Source organism: Puntigrus tetrazona, chromosome 22 (assembly GCF_018831695.1).
Source record: "Puntigrus tetrazona isolate hp1 chromosome 22, ASM1883169v1, whole genome shotgun sequence".
Taxonomy (NCBI): domain Eukaryota; kingdom Metazoa; phylum Chordata; class Actinopteri; order Cypriniformes; family Cyprinidae; genus Puntigrus; species Puntigrus tetrazona.
Genome location: NC_056720.1, coordinates 13180367 through 13197966, shown reverse-complemented (window position 1 = coordinate 13197966; position 17600 = coordinate 13180367). Strand labels below are relative to the sequence as shown.

At 36.2% G+C, this 17600-nt stretch overlaps 2 protein-coding genes and 1 long non-coding RNA gene across 5 annotated transcripts; 2 read left to right on the top strand and 1 right to left on the bottom strand.

Annotated features, from left to right (window-relative positions):
- Positions 1-307: 307 nt before the first annotated feature.
- On the bottom strand, positions 308-3227 carry LOC122327167. Of its 2 annotated transcripts, XR_006247612.1 has the most exons (5): positions 3133-3227; positions 2355-2619; positions 1391-1434; positions 978-1325; positions 308-864 (listed from the first exon to the last, which is right to left on the bottom strand). It is a non-coding gene; the product is annotated as an uncharacterized LOC122327167 (long non-coding RNA). The 2 variants fall into 2 exon arrangements; XR_006247611.1 differs by having other exon boundaries at positions 978-1434.
- Positions 3228-6308: 3081 nt separating this feature from the next.
- LOC122327153 lies at positions 6309-9632 on the top strand. Of its 2 annotated transcripts, none has more exons than XM_043222346.1 (5): positions 6309-6809; positions 6896-7222; positions 7291-7449; positions 7523-7602; positions 8540-9632. In XM_043222346.1, exons 1-5 carry the CDS (start codon positions 6761-6763, stop codon positions 8600-8602), a joined length of 678 nt encoding a protein of 225 aa, XP_043078281.1. In that variant the 5' UTR covers positions 6309-6760; the 3' UTR covers positions 8603-9632. The 2 variants fall into 2 exon arrangements, with proteins under 2 accessions (XP_043078281.1, XP_043078280.1); XM_043222345.1 differs by lacking the exon at positions 8540-9632 and adding an exon at positions 7729-8511 and having other exon boundaries at positions 6311-6809.
- Positions 9633-14019: 4387 nt separating this feature from the next.
- On the top strand, positions 14020-17292 carry LOC122327213 (leukotriene B4 receptor 1). Its single transcript, XM_043222429.1, has 4 exons — positions 14020-14586; positions 16568-16768; positions 16896-16939; positions 17049-17292. Exons 1-4 carry the CDS (start codon positions 14020-14022, stop codon positions 17290-17292), a joined length of 1056 nt encoding a protein of 351 aa, XP_043078364.1.
- The last annotated feature ends 308 nt before the right edge of the window (positions 17293-17600 follow it).

The window sequence follows — 17600 nt, the reverse complement described above, 5'->3', positions numbered from 1 at the left end:
CAACATTTAAGTGTCATTGACAAATACTAAATTTATAGTTTTTATTAGTTAATTATTTAGATTTTTTTTTTACATTAAATTATTATAAGTATGATGTGCTTATCATTGATAATAGTTTATATGTATTTACAGTGTGATTTATAGTACATTATAGCAATTTAAAATGAATGGAAATAAGTGATAGCTGAAATAAAAGTTTTTATTTCATTTAAAATGATTTTATTTGTGAGGAAAATGTTAATAGTAAATGTTAATAATTTACATTTCTCAACTTTCATGCCACTCCAACAAAAAGTGGGTTCAGTCAGAAGCATAAAAATTTTATTTTACAGTTTATTACCTGGGTTGATGTTATTTAATTGCACACATAACATTGAGAGAAATGGCAAATGACTGAAATGGTTACATCTTTAGCAGAAACACAGATGAATAAAAGGCAAGTGCCATGTTGATGATTGAAATGGATAAAAATAATGTAATGCAATGCTTGAAAACAAGGGGATCGACTTGATTTCTGAAATTTGAATGAAAATACACAAAGATACTTGAAAATCGCTGACTGAAATACGCAAGAAATAAAGTCAGTGGGGTGGTATCTTTTCAAAAGGAACACTTTTGTACGTATTAGGTTCAAATATATACACTTTAAGTACTAATATGTACCATTAAGGTACCAAATTGGACCCTTTGGGTAAGAACATGTCCCTTTTAAAAAGTTAGCTCCCCAGTGACAGCTTTTGTACCTTTATTTCTGAGAGTGTACAACTCTTAAATAAATTATAGTTCAGATAAACATGAAAAGAAAACCGATCAGCAACACAATCCATGATAGTTCTCCATGGTTTCCTCTTCCATCCGGTCCATCTATGAGACAGTATGACAATAGCAATGGTTTTAACACCGTTTGGTCGGTCAACTAATAACAATCAGAATTTGAAACCTAATCATATTCTTACAATTAAACTCCGATTAGATACCTTCGACTTGAAGCTCAGTGATGGCGTGATTCTGAGAAGGTCCTGTGATGTGACAGTGGTACTTCCTTGCATCGGTTTTTTGAAGACCGCTGAGCTTGACGGAGAAGTTTCCCATCTTATACTCCTCAGGAAACGTCTCGATTCTGTCTTTGTACTTCGAAACTTGGACTTCGACTGGTCTGTTGCCTCCAGTGATGTCCCACACAGTCTTGCCGTCATCATCTCTCCAGTGCACGCTGAATTCTTCCATTTTGTCTTGAACGTCACTTTCAGGGATCGAACAAGACAAGACGATCGAGTCTCCAACAAAGCCTTTAACTGTGACTCTCACGGGAGCAGAGAAAGAACCTAAAAACGGCAAACGCACCGTTCGTCAACCTGCATGTGACATGAATTTTTATTCTAATTCTCACCTGTGATGTACAGCAGAAACGCAGGGATGATGGTGATGAGCCAACTATGGAAAAAGAACAATAAAAGATATCAGCCATATCAATTTGTGAGTCATGTTCGTTGAAGAATGTATATCCCTCAGTCTAAATAAAAAATGGACCAAAATGGGACCTAAATTGAGCTTTAAACATAAAGGGTCCAGAACATAACATGTTACATAACATTATACAGCAAAGATTTCATCCACACACCTATTTCTTCCCTTGACCTATTGTAAAAAACCTTCTAACCAAACCTGTCTACCGGTTGACAATGGACATGCGTTTATCTGTAATAAATGTAATGCTACCTAAACAAAAGATGTAGTTAGCTTCATGCTATTCTAATGATAGCACGTGGCGTTGGCGATCTCGGATCTTTTGTCTCAAACGTACCTTTGTCTCATGGTAATTCGCTTTTGTTCAGATGAGGCACTCAATTGTAAACGTGTAAACGTGTAAACAATTTAAAGAATTTACGATGAATGAGTTAAAATAGTTGCAGAGTCAAATGTCATCGTGCGCAGTTGTGACGTTGTTACACAGGTAGATGGAGACGGAAGTATATAGGAAGTATATATAAACAATATTCATTTTATTATATATATATATATATATATATATATATATATATATATATATATATATATACACACACACACACACACACAAACACTTTTGGTCTGCACAATGCTTTTCAAATTAATTTGAGAGAACACTTTTTTAATACTACTGTGATATTTTATTATACAATTAATTATTATATTAATTATTTTATTATACAATATAATTAAGTATTATACAATATTGTTACCATATTGGCTAATCCATTGTTGCAAACAAGGCAGATTAAGACCGAATCCGCTGAATCAATAAAACTGAATCCAGTTTTGATAATAAACAAACGCAATGCAAAGCAACTGAAACCTTTGAGATCTTAACATACCTTTGATGAATAGCTGTGCTTGACTGGTGAAGATGGAACGCATCTTTCTTGATTCTTCAAGTGATTTCGAAGGGTAAATGATACGTGTTTTATGGTAACTTTAGGTTCATTTATAATCCGGTTGATGCAGTCCTTTAATTCAGGTGAAATCTTGGCTTGCATTACCACATTTTTGTTTTTGAAAAGCATGATAGGAATTTCAGTTTCAATTTAAGTTTCCATTATGAGAGTGTTCAGTCTTGTTCCTTGACTTCCTCATAGTGATCTGCAAATAATGATGAGAAAATTAAATAACGTACACAGAACTTTCGATGCTACTTATGTATTTATTTTATATATATTTTAAATGTGCTTTCGAAATGTTTATTGTCATAAACACAGATGATAGCAACAGAAAAAGAATATGCTAAATGACTTGCTACTCTCTTCCTAATATCAGCTCCGATAACAAGGAATTTGAGAAAACAAGGAATTTATGTTGTCTTGTGGATGGAAGGACCAGAATTCTTCTAAATAAATACTAATACATTTTCAGGATATATATATATATATATATATATATATATATATATATATATATATATATATATATATATATATATATATATATATATATATATATATACACATATATACACACACATATAAAATGTAAAATGTAACAGAGTCTGTTAAGAATTTAAAAAGATATAAATTATATAGCTGCTTTCTGCCTAAATAAATATAAAATATTTAAATTTACAACAGCAGAATATATACTCTCCTCGAGGTAACTCACCCTTTTCCTTTGCCACAATCTACAATTATTTTCCTTAAAGTAAATTATCCCTTTGTTTCTCATCTTCTCTGTGTTGACTTGCCTGTAACTCTGACTGAAAATGATTTGGAAGGTCATATCTAGTTTGAGAGGAAGAGGAGGAGCATCAGGCTAGTCATTACAGATAATACAGATAATAATAATATTATATATATATATATATATATATATATATATATATATATATATATATATATATATATATATATATATAATTTTGTGATTTCTACTAAATGCGATTTAAATCTATGTGCATTCAAAATAAAGGATCAAACACAGTAATGACCTGAGCATATATGAAAGCAAAAGCATGAAATTGATCTTGACAAATACCATCAACAGGTTGTACAAACAAGCTAAACAATGGAAACAATTAGACAAGAAAGCAGGGACAGAAGCAGAGGCATAATGCACTTGTTTTATTTGAATGGGCATAACAGCACATAAGTTCTAACATTTAATTTTTATTAGATTTTTATTAAAATATATTGATTTTCACCTTTATATATATTTTTAGTTGATCTATAGTGGTTAAAGTAGCCTAATATAATCTATTAACCATGCATAAAACCTGTCTGTTTGCTTAAGTAGCCACATGCCTTATTTAATGCGACTGACTGAACTGAACGTTAATGTGAATATAAAACATTCCAAGATGGGGTACTTATAACACTTTCATTGTGCAGAAAGAGAGCAAAGAATATTTAAATTACCAAATAACTTTTTCACTTACAGTCTAGACTCTAGAGTTTAGATTTAGAGTAACTGAAGCTGTTTACAATGTGTATCGCACTTACACATTCAAACATGCACTTTGTTGTTTCTAACTAAAAAATTCGCCGGTGAGAGGTTTTCTGTCAGCTAGCGTGAAAACCACACCAAATAGTAAAAACTATAGCTTATTGTCTTATTGATAGTTTGGCTGTGTGCATGTAATCATCAAGCAAAACGTGTTATAAAAAAGTAGCAATTTGAAGATGGTGCACTATTATTTTCAATTCCATTCACATGTGCTTGTTGTTTCAAGACACGCCCACAACAGAAGAACTAATGTCTATTCATGTTAACTCCACCCACTCTAACACAGGAACTGAATATTGTAAGCTGGAAGGCAACAGCTGGGGTGCTTCTCAATATCCATCTTTGTTTCCTCTCTCATCCATCATATATCCTATGACAAAAAAATTATTGAGCTCAGCACTATTATAGAACATCTCTGTTCTCTAATTCCCCCGTGAAGAGGTGAGGATCGAGGAGTGATGAGGAGTATTTAGCGAGGAAACACATGTGCATTCTCTTCCCCCTTCACATTTGTCATAATAATTTATAGTTATATTATAACTTTTGCTGTTTAAATAAGCTTTGCTTTATTAATATTTATTATGAATGCATTCAATAACAACTGTTAATAACATATGGGCCTATCCCTTTAGCGCAGCCTATGACGCTTTCAAGTCAAGTCAAGTCAAATCAAGTGGCTTTTATTGTCACTTCATATAGCTGTGCAGTACATAGTGAAATGAGACAACGTTTCTCCAGGACCTGGTGCTACATGGAGTCACACACCATCAGTAAGGTCCAGAAACGTATAGTCAAGGGGTGAGAAAGTTAAAGCCCTGCCATATGTTTATTCCAGCCATTAACTCAGCAGCTGATTTCAGCAGACGAGGAACCAAGTCATTCCTTTCAAGACACAAGCAAGTCTTTATTCAGATCCCGAGATATTTAAGTTTGCAAACTTAAAAAAAAAATTAAAAATACCGGCAATCAGTTTTTTGAGTTAGTACAATCCGGGTTTACAGTGTAGAGCGGTCAAGAATATTAAAATTTTCTTCCTTTGATTCCTCATCCTCATTAATGAGTGTTAAAGAATTAGGATGGCTGGAAGTTGATCAAATTTAATTAAAGGTTTGTTAGGAAATGGGTCAAGGCAATCAAGAGTACATGAAATATAATTTAAATATCTGAAAAACAGGAATAATAGATATAATCTAGTTTGTGTTTTCATTCATTGTTTCTTTCTTTCTTCTTTTTATTTATTTTTTGTTTGTTTGTTTGTTTGTTTTCCCTCTTCCTAAACTATGCACACTCCAGATCAGTAGGTGGAGGTAATGCACCTTTCTTTATTGTTTTGTCAAACCACCATAAAACACTGGAAGGAAGTGAAGGAGATAATCACAGGAGAGAATGACGTACCAGAATCGAACCGGTTCCGCTGGCTACCTACGGTACATGGGAAAGATTTTAATGAAGAGAGACATAAAGAGAGAAGTGAGAATTTTCAGTTCCTGTAGTAATTAACAATGGAAACAATACATTATGAATTAGGGACAGCTTAATGTCCGTTGTTTTATCTATACTAGTCTATTGGTGTAATGTGATATTGAATACAAATGTTATCTATCAATCAATCAATCAATCATTTTTATTTATATAGCGCTTTTAACAACACAGGTTGCATCAAAGCACTGTACAGGATAATGACAGGGATGTATAATGACGAGAGTGACCAATTTCTTATTAAATGCAGAGACGGTCTCTGTAGTCAATTCAACGATAGTCACTAGAAGTTAAGTGTCCCCAACAGAGCAAGCCAGAGGCGACAACGGCAAGGAAACAAAACCCCATCCATACAGAATGGAGAAAAAAAAAACCTTGGGAGAACCAGACTCAGTTGGGGTCAGTTCTCCTCTGACCGAACACCCAGCACTTAACTTCCAGTTCAATTTTAAACACAGCTGTGTCAGATAGTGTAAATGACTTAGTGTGTGCGTGTGTGTGTGTGCATCAGGATCTGGTGATCTGTCCACGGGCGCATCTAGGTGTTCTGGTCTCTGATAAACATAATCTCTGGGTTCTGATCCATCTAATCTGGATACAAACTGTGAAACAGATTAATAAAGAAACAAGACTAATATTAGCGTAGATGCCATTCTTTTTACGATGTTAAAAGTACATCGTGTTTTAGGAGTAGTGTTCCCGGTTCCAGCTGATCTGATTAATACAGTCTAAAAATCCTTTAACGGATTTGAATAATAAAAGTGTGTTGGTGTTACACGTAGGCTAGGTTCAAAAGATGTGTCTTTAATCTAGATTTAAACTGACAGAGTGTGTCTGCTTCCCGAACAGAGTTAGGGAGATTTGTTCCAGAGTTTAGGTGCTAGATAGGAAAAGGATCTGCACAGTCGATTTTGATATTCTAGGTATTATCATATGGCATCAGTGTTATCTTAGAATAAGAATCAGAATCCAAACAGTTCATCACAGTAATCCACAAGTAAACAACACCACTCAAGTCCATCAACATCTTATGTTATGTTAACATCTTATGAAATGAAAATTCATGTTTGACATTGTCATTTTAAACTTCAAACTGGGATCCATTGTCCAGCAAGTGATCTAGGCTGATTTTTCCATATGTGTTTCATGGGCTATTTTGGGGTGAACTGTTCCTTTAAATCTGTCAGGTATGGTGTGAGCGTTACTTCCTTTCAGTGGTTGGTAGAGAATAATCCTCTTCTGGGTTTCAAAGCCAGTTACATTTACAGCCTAAAAACAATTTTGAAAGCAAACTGATTTAATCATCTCAATGTATTTTAATTGCGAAAATGGCACAAAGATCATCCAACATCTCATCTGTAAGTATTTTATTGAGTAATTGATACATTTATTGTTGAACAAGTGTTGTTTTTCACAAGAATCCTACTGTGCTTTTATCTTGCAGGTCTAATAATATGGAGTCAAGCTGTAGAGCCTTTAACAGAACTGACACATTTGGGACGAAATGTTTCCATAAACTGCGATCTTGAAGAAAAAGAGATTTACTGGACGCTACTAAAACTACCAAATCGTCCAGTTGTGATATTGCGGTTATTTTCAACTTCACCAAATCCTTTTTACTACCATCCGAGATTCAGAACCAAATATTCAGTGCAACTTAAACATCATCTGTTCATAAAAAATGTCACTACAGATGAGTTAGGTGTTTATTACTGCATGACCACAGAAGCACCTCCAAAATTCAGCAACGGCACCAGACTTTACATTACTGGTGAGTGAGCAATCAGTAATCAGGCCGTGCGTTTTGGTTATTTAAATGTAAAGCAATTTTTTTTACAGAATCGACTAAACTACCTGAGTGTCAGAATCACACTGTGGTGAGGTATATCGAGCAGAATCATACAGTGGTGAATCGTGCGGACCAGATTCAGAGACCGTGGGTGATTGCTATCATCGTATCTGGTCTGATGCATGGTGTTCTGGTCTTTGTGGTGGTCGGTGAGTTCAGGTCATTAATGTCATCTCATTTAATCCATCTGTAAAATATCACAATGATCCTCTTCTCTTGAAGGTTATGTATGTTGCTACTCTAGAGAAGAAGCAGATTCAGAGCGCACTGTCCGCAAACAACTTACAGGGCCAAAGGCAATGGTAAATTATGCAAAACTTCTTTTTAAAATGATTTATTTTTATTACTTTTAAGATTATTTATCACTTTTTGGATCAGAAAAAACTGCTAATACTGCTAATAAAACTGCTGCCTCGTTGCTCTTTCAGTATACTGAGGTGGTCTTTTCTCAAATGCGTGAAGACATTGAACAAAACCTGTGCTTTTTGACTGCAGCCCAAATCGTAAACAGTAAAGCTTGTTCCTGACCTTATATCAGTGGGTTGCTTGTATTTGTATTGTATGTGTATACCGAATAAAAATAAATAAGACATAAGAAATAAGCTTTTCTCCCTTTTTTTAAATAAACAATGGAATCTTCCACCTACTAGATGATTGCTAGCCAAACGCCTTTTTGCAGATCAAATGTAGGCCTAAACCAGACGAGCTCAGAGACTATGAGTAAGATTAAGTTGTTTAATTTTATTTTTTTGTAGATATAAAGATTGTGTTTATATACGTTGTGAATAATGTAGAAATAACAACAATCACTCTGCCAAACTTCTAAAACCTTGCTGACTGCACCGCCATTCTTTTTCCATTTGTGGTTAAGGAAATCATGTGATGCCGATATATGTAAAGCATATGGGAGCTCTTATCAAGGGTAAACTACCCGTTTAGTCAAATAAGAGACATTTTTTTGTCAGGTGACCAACTCAGTGGAAATAATATGAGTTCAAGTTGAGTCAAGCAAACTGCAAACACTCAACAAAGGTTTGCTTGCACAGATTCAATGTGGATTATATTTTAAGAGACGCAATAAGCGTGTGCTTCATGTGAACACGACAAATCAACACTCTGAAATGTCCAACAGAATTTTGCACAACGCAGGTTATGAAGATTTTTCTTTTTTTCTGCAAAGTACATGAAATGCTTTTAAAATGTTTCAGAAATGAAGCTACATGTTGCTGTCTTTCACAGAACAAAAACCACAACACTTACAGGAAGTCAGACTTAAAACTAACCACATGTTGGCCATTTTGAATGCCAAGAGACGGCCAAAATGCTACAGTAAGTACATGCTACAGGCCCAGTGAATGGTTGGCCATTAGGAGGCATCGTGTTAAAATGCAAATTTATTTATATGTACAGGCTAGAAATGAAAAAAGAAAAAGAAACTTGTCAGCCAAACATATAACACCGTTATATTATTAAAATGCGTAAATGGGGTCATATGATGTGCTAAAAAGAACATTAATTAGTGTATTTGGTGTAATGTGTTATGAAGGGGTCTGAGGTGGGCTGATCCATAACCATTTTTATTGAAAGACGTGGTCATAAAGCGTTTTCAGTCCCAAAAAATGCTGTTGTCATCTAAACTGTTACGTGCCGTGTGTGTCTGGTTGTTTGTGTGGTCTTTTTGTTTGTTTTCCCCGAGAGCTGTCTCTCTTCCGCCCCCTATCTTTCGTTCTCTCAGGTACGCGCTTGCTGATTGGAGGATGCGGCTGTCCATCATCGTTCCGGAGTCGCCGGTGCAGCCAACCCGACGTCTTCCAGCAGTTTAAAAAGAGCGCTGCTTGTTAAGTTCGGTAGCTCAGAGCTTGTAGCTCAGTGCTCATTGTTCAGTACACGCAGGTGTTTCGTGACACAGTTGATTCGTTTCAGTTTTCTGGTGTGTACTAATGTCTAACTCATTCGGTTCCAGCATCTTGGTTGACATTGTTGCCTAAGAATTATCTGTCCTTTCTCTTGGGTAAAAGAGAACAGGGTTAGGTCGTACGACACACATTTTGCACGTAGTTATTTCATGTTAGACACACCAGGTAAGGAGTGAGCGCCTTTTTGTACTTTTGTTTTTTCGTCCTAGTGAGAGTAGGTTAGTTACGGCGCCGCACGCGCTGAAGATTTCGGTTTGTTTTTCACATTTTTCTTTGGTTAGCTTACAGGGATATTGGGCTACTTAGTTTGGGGTTTTGTTATATTTATTTCTTTACTTTGGCGCCTCTCTTAGTTCTTTTTTTTTCCCCTTCACACTTTGTAAATATTTCACACTCTTTGTCAGTAGAGTATAATAAACCGCTAAAACGGACTCTGTCGTCGTCCGTGGTCATTTTTACAACTCCGCCCCAGCATTAATTTTAAATGTTGCGTCCTCACCCCTAGACCCTTTCTAAAAGTTCGTAACATAAACGAATGCACAAAATGACCTACACCTAACCCCAGCTCTACACCTACCCGTCACTGGAGTTTTAGACAAATAGTACAAAACTGTATGAGTGAGATCATTACTGATCCATTAGCAGGTTTTTATTGAAAGACATGGTCATAAAGCAGCAAAAGAAAGAGCAAACAGTCTGGCAGAGGCAAAACTCAAGAATAATCCAGTGAGGTTGAACACTGTCCAGGGGAGTGACACAGAACAACAGTCTGGAGGCTAGCAAAAGGTCAGAACACAGGAGGATAGACTAGACTAGACTAGACTTGTACTAATTTGAACACTGCCTGTGACTTGGTGTTACAAGCACTTACTCTTGTCTGTTTGTCTCTCAAAAAATGAATCGCTTGATGTACTCTCAATTGTAAGTCGCTTTGGATAAAAGCGTCTGCAAAATGACTAGACTAGACTAGACTAGACTAGACTTTGTATGACTAGGTCAATACTCCACAGGGACTGAATGACAAACTGGGCTTAAATGCACAAGATAACAATATAAAAAGGGGGTGGAGTTAATCAGTCGCTATGGGAACAAACAAAGGAGGCAGAGTAATGGTGAACAGAGACATGATGAGGAATAAATGTTTCACAATAAGAGTCCTTAAGTCCAGACAGAGAAATGCAGACTGGGGTGGCACAAACAGTCCGTGGTGGAGTGCTCCCTGATGAAGTTTCTCCTCTGAGTTCCTGAAACGCGTGGATTTGTACAAAGCTCACCATTCGTAGAAGCAAGGCGAGCTCTGACTGGTATCCAGTGAGTTGTGATTGGCCGAATACCGTAAGCCTGTGACAGAAATGTTACACCCCTTCCTGGTAACATTTTCTATGAAGCTCATATGTATAATACATTAGGTATTATACTTTATTAAGGTATTATATTTCTGCATTTTCATTCTTTCCATATTATTTCACAGAAATTGTGGCCTGTTCCTTTACTGGTGTATCAAGAGAAGTGATTTCTCTCGCAGCATAATGAACTACATATAAACAAACAATACTTTTAAAACATATCTCCCCAGATAAATATTCCATGTAAAAATATATATAAAAATATATCCCATATATCTTACTCTTATATCCTGTAAATGATCCCCACCCACCACAAAAACACAAATACATCTATAAATATATTTAATATATCTTTATATAATATCATATAATATATATTTAATAACTCTTTACAGCCCATAAATAAACCCCACCCACGACACACACACTCAACCCACCCTGGCTAAGACTTTTGTGGTTGGCCTGAGCACACCTGGTCACACTGCTTGAGGACACCACCAGCTATTGACTGAAGCTATTAATTAAGTGTTATTAACTGTAGACTGTAATTAACTGATATTAGCTTATTAGTGATAAACACCTGCTGTTATTGAAAATTACAGAGGATCAGATGGTGATGTTTTATTGGTTAAAATAATGTCACCACCTTGGAGATCAGTGATTAGTTTAGTTGTGCTCTTGACCCTTTTACCAATTCAAAATATTATGGTTGTGAACAATTACAATGTCATTTCACAGCAAGCATTTGTGTGTCGCTAAAGCAAACTTTTAAGTAACTTATTGGTTTGTAGCTCATGCTGAATGAACATACAGAAGTGGTGTCTGTTTGGGTTATTAACTGACATTCAGCTGTTTGTCACCATTATCTAAGATTACTTTATGTAATATTAGTTGTGTTTACACTGAGACAATAATGGAAGCATTTTCAGAAACTTGCACTTTGAAACATGTTGTCAAATGTATGCGTTTTCAGTCCCAAAAATGCTGTTGTCATGTAAACAAATGCACAAAAAGTTTCCATATTTTGGCAGAAAACTGTAAATTGTGTAAATTGCCACTGAAATACTTGTAAGCTTGCATCGTATTGAGAAGAATCCATCTCAATATTATGCACAAACCAGGTAAGACTGTTTTATATTGCGTAAAAATAATATATTTTAATTGTATTTTTTTCTCAGATAGTATTTCCAATTTTTCCACAGTATCCTACACACAAGACTTGGTCGGCTCATCTTCAGAAATTATTAATGGTAACATAAGTTCAGACAGCCTGTCACAGCGTGGTTTAGCATGAAGGAGCACTCAACGAGAATATAAAGTTAACAAGTTCAGTCATACACATATACAGAATTAGTACCTCGGGCAGGTAGGCAGACAGACAGATAAACAAAACCACATTCCAACATGGACGAGATCAGAACTGAAACCACAGGACATAAATATACAACGTAAATACTTAAACAAGACACAGCTGAACACGATACGACAATTAACTGAAAGTAGGTCACACAGAACACATGATACACGACAAACCTGTGTGAGTGTGTGTGGTGACTTTAGATTTTAAAACTGTCCAAATATGGCAGGTTCACATGTATATGGTCATTACAGAGATCTTAGAGCTGTTCCTGGAAACACAGTGATCAAATATGTTGGAACTTATAATCACAAGATATCCAAAAACCACATTAACTTAATTCTTTAAGAGATCTTGAAATTCAAAAATCCAGCATCTCAAAATATGAGAATATTTCAATCAATAGATGAATAAACAAAGGATTTGCAGAAAAGTTCAAGTTATCTAAAGGTATGTTTAAGGGTATGTTAATTTATGCACTCTGTACTTGCTCTGGGCTCCTTCTGCACAAACTCCAGCATCAGTGGCAAGGAAGCGATCAGTTTGTGGCACTGCTGAGTCCTTAGTGTGCCTGTGTTGTTGAGTTCACTGTTTCTCATCTTTCTCTTGAAAATATCCCATAGATTCCACATGGGTTTCAGGTCAAACATGTTGGCTGGCCAATCAAGCATAGTATATCATGGTCAGCAAACCACTTGGAGGTGGTTTTGTCACTGTAGGCAAGTGCTCAAGTTTAGCTGGAAAAGGAAATCAGCATCTTCATAGAGCTGGTCTGCTGATGGAAGCATAATGTGTCCAAAGTCACTGCAGTCATCTACCAGGAGATTTCTGATCAAACAATAGCAGACACCACAGCACCCCAAATCAGCACTGTCTTCAGAAACATTACACTGGACTTCAAGCAGCTTGGAATCTGTTCCTCTCCAGTCTTCCTCTGGACTCAAGATCATTTCCAAATGAAATGCGAAATTTACTTTTCTGACTTTGGACTGCTGAGCAACAGCCTACTTATTTTTCTCATTAGCCCAGTTAAGATGCTCCTGTTGTTGTTTCTGTTTCAGAAGTGGCTTAGTAGCTCCTTTCCTGAAGATATCTCAGCGTTGTGACTATTGATGCAGTCCAGCTTCAGTCCACTCCTTATGAAGCTCTCCCAAGTGTTAGAATCAGCTGATCCTTGTGCACATTTTCCTGCCCAATTTCATAAAATTTTGCATTTAAACTGTTTTGATACAGCACTCTGAACAGCCATCTCTTTCAGTAATGACCTTCTGTGACTTATCCTCTTTGTGGAGGGTGGTCTGGTCAGCAGTCTTCCCACCAGTCTTCCCCATTATTGTGGTTTTAAAGAACAAGAGATATGGCAGAAGACCCTGGAGTAGGTTCCAACTTCCACGTGAGCCAACATTGCACAAGCAGTTTGCAGAATGAATTGTTGAATTCCCTGGAAATCAAACCAATGACTTTGGTGTTGCTAACACCATGGTTGTCTGTTTAGGTTAAAAAACCTACTAATATGCACCAAAGAGTAGAAAAGGCGTACTTGTGAGGGATTTACACCAGTGACAAGTTCTGAAGGGTTTTTTTTTCCACATTTTTCTGACAGTGTGTGGTTGTACAAAACCCCATTTTGTTTCTTGATAATGGCAGATGTGTGACTTTTGGTGTTCTGGAAAAATTGACCTTTGCTTTCAATGGAAGTATATACACAAATACTATAAAATTGTAAGGACATTATTATACCACTACTTTGTTATCCTCTGTTTCTGATATAGATGTGTTCAACTACTTGTGTTCTTTCTCTGTGTATAACATGTTAGTGTTGACAGATGGTTGGCATTGAATTTGTTTGCTATGACGGGCATGTCTAGTCGAACAGGAAACAAGTTGAGATAACGATCACATTATGCAGTTTCCAATATGCACTTTGGTAAAATATCATTTTGGCAATTCATCTGGAAGCCTATCAATGTATACCCTTGCTAATGCACAATAAATAGTTCAGTGTCTATTGATGTTGCTACATGTGACATTTTGAAGCAGACTCTGAGGTACTTGTTCTCTGAGAAAGTACCACTCTCCTCTTGCACTAGATCTTTTACCATGGCAGTCCACTTTTTCACCAACACCACCCACTCTGGAATGAGCAATGTTTCTAAGACAGCTGTGAGAAGCAGTGCTGGGTCAATCACAGGAGCTCTGATCCTCTGCTTTTTGTTACCCATTGGTGTTTCTGGAAACCTCTTGACCATTTGGAGCATCCTGGCTCGAACCCGGCACCGTTCCATCACAACCCTCCTGATCCTAAACCTAGCCTTTGCGGATGGATTCTTGATGCTTTTGATGCCTTTTTTCATTGTTTATTTGTTAAAACGCAACTGGATTTTTACCCTGCCACTTTGCAAGATTCTGCTGTATCTCTGCAGTGCCAACATGTACGCTTCTATATTTTTGATAACGTTAATGAGTCTGCACAGGATGGTGGCTGTGGTGTGGTGGAAACAAGCTGGTGTCCTGACAGACCGGAAGGTGATAATTCGGGTGTTGATAGGACTGTGGATTTTTGCTCTAGGACTTTCAGTACCTAACTCTGTTTTCTGGACCACTTTCTGGAGTGCGCAAGAGCCAAAGTTTTTAATGTGTGCATGTAAACACCCACTGCCACGAGATGTAAGTCATGTTTGCCAGATAAACATTTACAAAGTAATTTCATAACAATTAAAAGAATAGTAACTCAATGTATGCATATCAGTTTGGGGCAGTATATGTGAAAGTAGCAATATATGTATATATTGCAATTTAGCTATATTTTATAACCTGTCTTCCAACCAATACGCCCATATAGGTAGTTTTTGTCCAAAACCCTAAAATACAACCCATCGGATCGTATGCTTCAATTCTACCCCTATCTGCAACAGGACTTTTATTTGCAGCATAATTTGGATTTCATGTAGCTCAGTTGGTAAAGCATTGCATTATATGACAATATGTAATCATTAGTTTGGTGTAAAAACTCCACACATTGCATTTACAGTTGTAACTCTTAACACACCAACATTTGGTCAAATAGTAGATTTTCTGTCCGTAACCATATTTTGTTAAATAAATACAAACTCTCCATTTTAAAATGCTGAGTACCTTTTTTTCTACATATACAAACTGGAGCCTTGATTGAAATTGTTTTCCTGTGGATGGGTGTTGGATATGGATGGTAACTAATGCCAGTCATCAACAAAAATTCCAGAATTTATCGCCTTTGGTTACTGTGCAAGCTTGTTTCCATCACATAAAAAAGTAAAAACAGTAATTGTGACCTTTTTATCTCACAATTCAGACATCTTTTATTGGAATTGCAAGTTTACATCTTGCAATCCAGATGTGAAATACCGTAAATTCACAAATGCAAGAAAAACTGTCCGAATTCTAAGATCTCAGAATTCTAAAGCCATGATTACCTTTACTCTTTCTATTCCATGGCAGACATATGTTTTCATAGGTTCCACATATGTAAAGGGAAAAAAAAACAAACAAATATCAAAAACTGCACAGTACAACACACATTATCACTTCTCTCCTCTACCTCTTCTTCTCCATTTTCTCGATCCAACACTCTTCTCCATCCTACAACTGTTCAGCGCCTTCCAGGCATTCTCTCTCTCTAAATCAGTGTTGTTCTGCATCCACAAAAAGAGCTTCAATTCCCTACTATTCCATCAACTGAGACGGAAATAAACTATTTCTAAACATTTCAGTGATTTGTTACTTAAAATCAGTTAATTGTGCTAGTTTTGAAAATGACAAAAGAATGTTAGCAATAGAAGTAAAATGTAAATAAACATACATTTTGATTGGTAATGACGACACAACACTGTCAATATCTTAATGCCTGCTAGAGGGTGCTTAACTTTAAATCATAAATATCGTAGGTCGTAATAAGGTGCTTGGACAAGCCACTTATAAGCAATTGCACATGTAGCCTCACAACTTTCTGATGCAACGATGCAAACTGAAGCTTTCTGATGCAATGGTTCGATTTTAGCTTCTGTGTTTCCAAACAGAAGTTGTCATAGAGGAGTAAACACTATTCTATCACTATTACCTTTTTAAAAATCAATGTTAATGCAAAAGACGCACATAAAAATCAGAAACTAGCTGCCTAGTAACCTGGTGGAAGCAAGTGCATCATGGTTTATCAATATTTAATGCATTACACTAACAGTGTGAAAAGAGTCCTTAATCAAACACAATCTTCTAGAATGTCTCGCTTTATTTTTGGCTCTGCAAATAATCCATTAGTAATTAAATTGATGGCTCAGTCAAATTCAAATCAAAAATATTCAAAGCAAAAATATAATACTCACAGTAGCTTCAGGTATATTATCGCACTCCTGTTTTATACAGTTTTGAGCATGCTGACTAGTGCACATGTGCGGAATTTTAAAGTGATGCACATGAATATGTAAATAAGGTTTACTGTTAATTAACATAAACAGAATATTATAAATTTGCCACTATGTTGGCAAAAACCAGTGCATGTAAACATACCTATATTACGTCTAAATCAAACATTATTAGAAATATCTCCGCTTTAACTTTCATATAAGACAACATGATGTTTACTAATTATTTGTATGTCCTCACTCTGTTTTAGGTGATACTGCAGCACTGTTTGGAAATTCTGCTGGGTTTCTTGACGCCGTATGGGCTGATCATAAGCAGTTATGTGTGTATCCTGCGAAGAATTCGCAAGACTCGGTTTCATAGGCACATCCGTAGTGAGAAACTCATTATGGTGATTGTTACCACCTTCGGCTTGACCTGGCTTCCTTTCCACACCATGAATATGGTGGAGGTGTGTGCGCGCAACTTAACCTCAAACATTTTACACAAAGTTAAACTATTTTTATTTTACAAAGCTGATAACGTAAAGTGGGATCATCATGTTTGAGAACATGTTTGATTATGACTTCCCTGCACAGATTGCTGGGACTTTTCTCCCAGAGGATTCCCATGCAAAAGCCAGGTGAACTAAACTGAAAGCACACAGCAAAATATTACTCTGAATGCTTTCGTCGTGTGTATAAAGGATTTAAAATCAGAGTTAAGTAACTAACTTATCCTCTTTCTTACAGACTACAGAAAATCTGGTCATCATTTCGAGGCTTCAGCTCCATTATCACCTTTATCAGCAGCTGCATAAACCCAGTTCTCTACACCTTTGCTGGAAAGTCCTACATTAAAGGCGAAGGCCTGGCCTTCATGGCACGGCTCTTTGAAGGCTCAAGATTTGAGTCCATCAGAAAGAACCGGCAGAATCAGAACAATCAGGATCAAGAAAAGAAAGAAGAGGTTGACCATCTAAGAGACAGAATCTGATTTCACCACTAGTGCTAATATTCGAGCAATAAAGCAGATAACTAGGAAGGGTCTGCAGTCTTGTTGGGTTTGTTTTTGGGTCTTGGCATATTTTTATGCATTTGTATAGATTAGACTGAATGATGCTATTATTGGGAATCAAAAAGATAAGATTATTTAAGTTATGGTCAAAAATATTGGCACCCTTAATAAATATGATCTAACGCTTTCCTCAAATACAAGTTTGACACAATTATTGGCACCCCTAAAAATTCTTATGAGTTACATATCTCTAAAGTATATTCCCATTTCTATTCACAATTTTTAGC

Bases quoted from the DNA above. Each gene is read 5' to 3' on its own strand.
- LOC122327153 (XM_043222345.1), top strand. From the start codon at position 6,761: ATGTATTTTAATTGCGAAAATGGCACAAAGATCATCCAACATCTCATC. The intron at 6,810-6,895 runs GTAAGTATTTTA...TTTATCTTGCAG, and splicing joins GATCATCCAACATCTCATCT to GTCTAATAATATGGAGTCAA. The intron at 7,223-7,290 runs GTGAGTGAGCAA...TTTTTTTTACAG, and splicing joins CACCAGACTTTACATTACTG to AATCGACTAAACTACCTGAG.
- LOC122327213 (XM_043222429.1), top strand. From the start codon at position 14,020: ATGGCAGTCCACTTTTTCACCAACACCACCCACTCTGGAATGAGCAAT. The intron at 14,587-16,567 runs GTAAGTCATGTT...ACTCTGTTTTAG, and splicing joins AACACCCACTGCCACGAGAT to GTGATACTGCAGCACTGTTT. The intron at 16,769-16,895 runs GTGTGTGCGCGC...TTCCCTGCACAG, and splicing joins ACACCATGAATATGGTGGAG to ATTGCTGGGACTTTTCTCCC.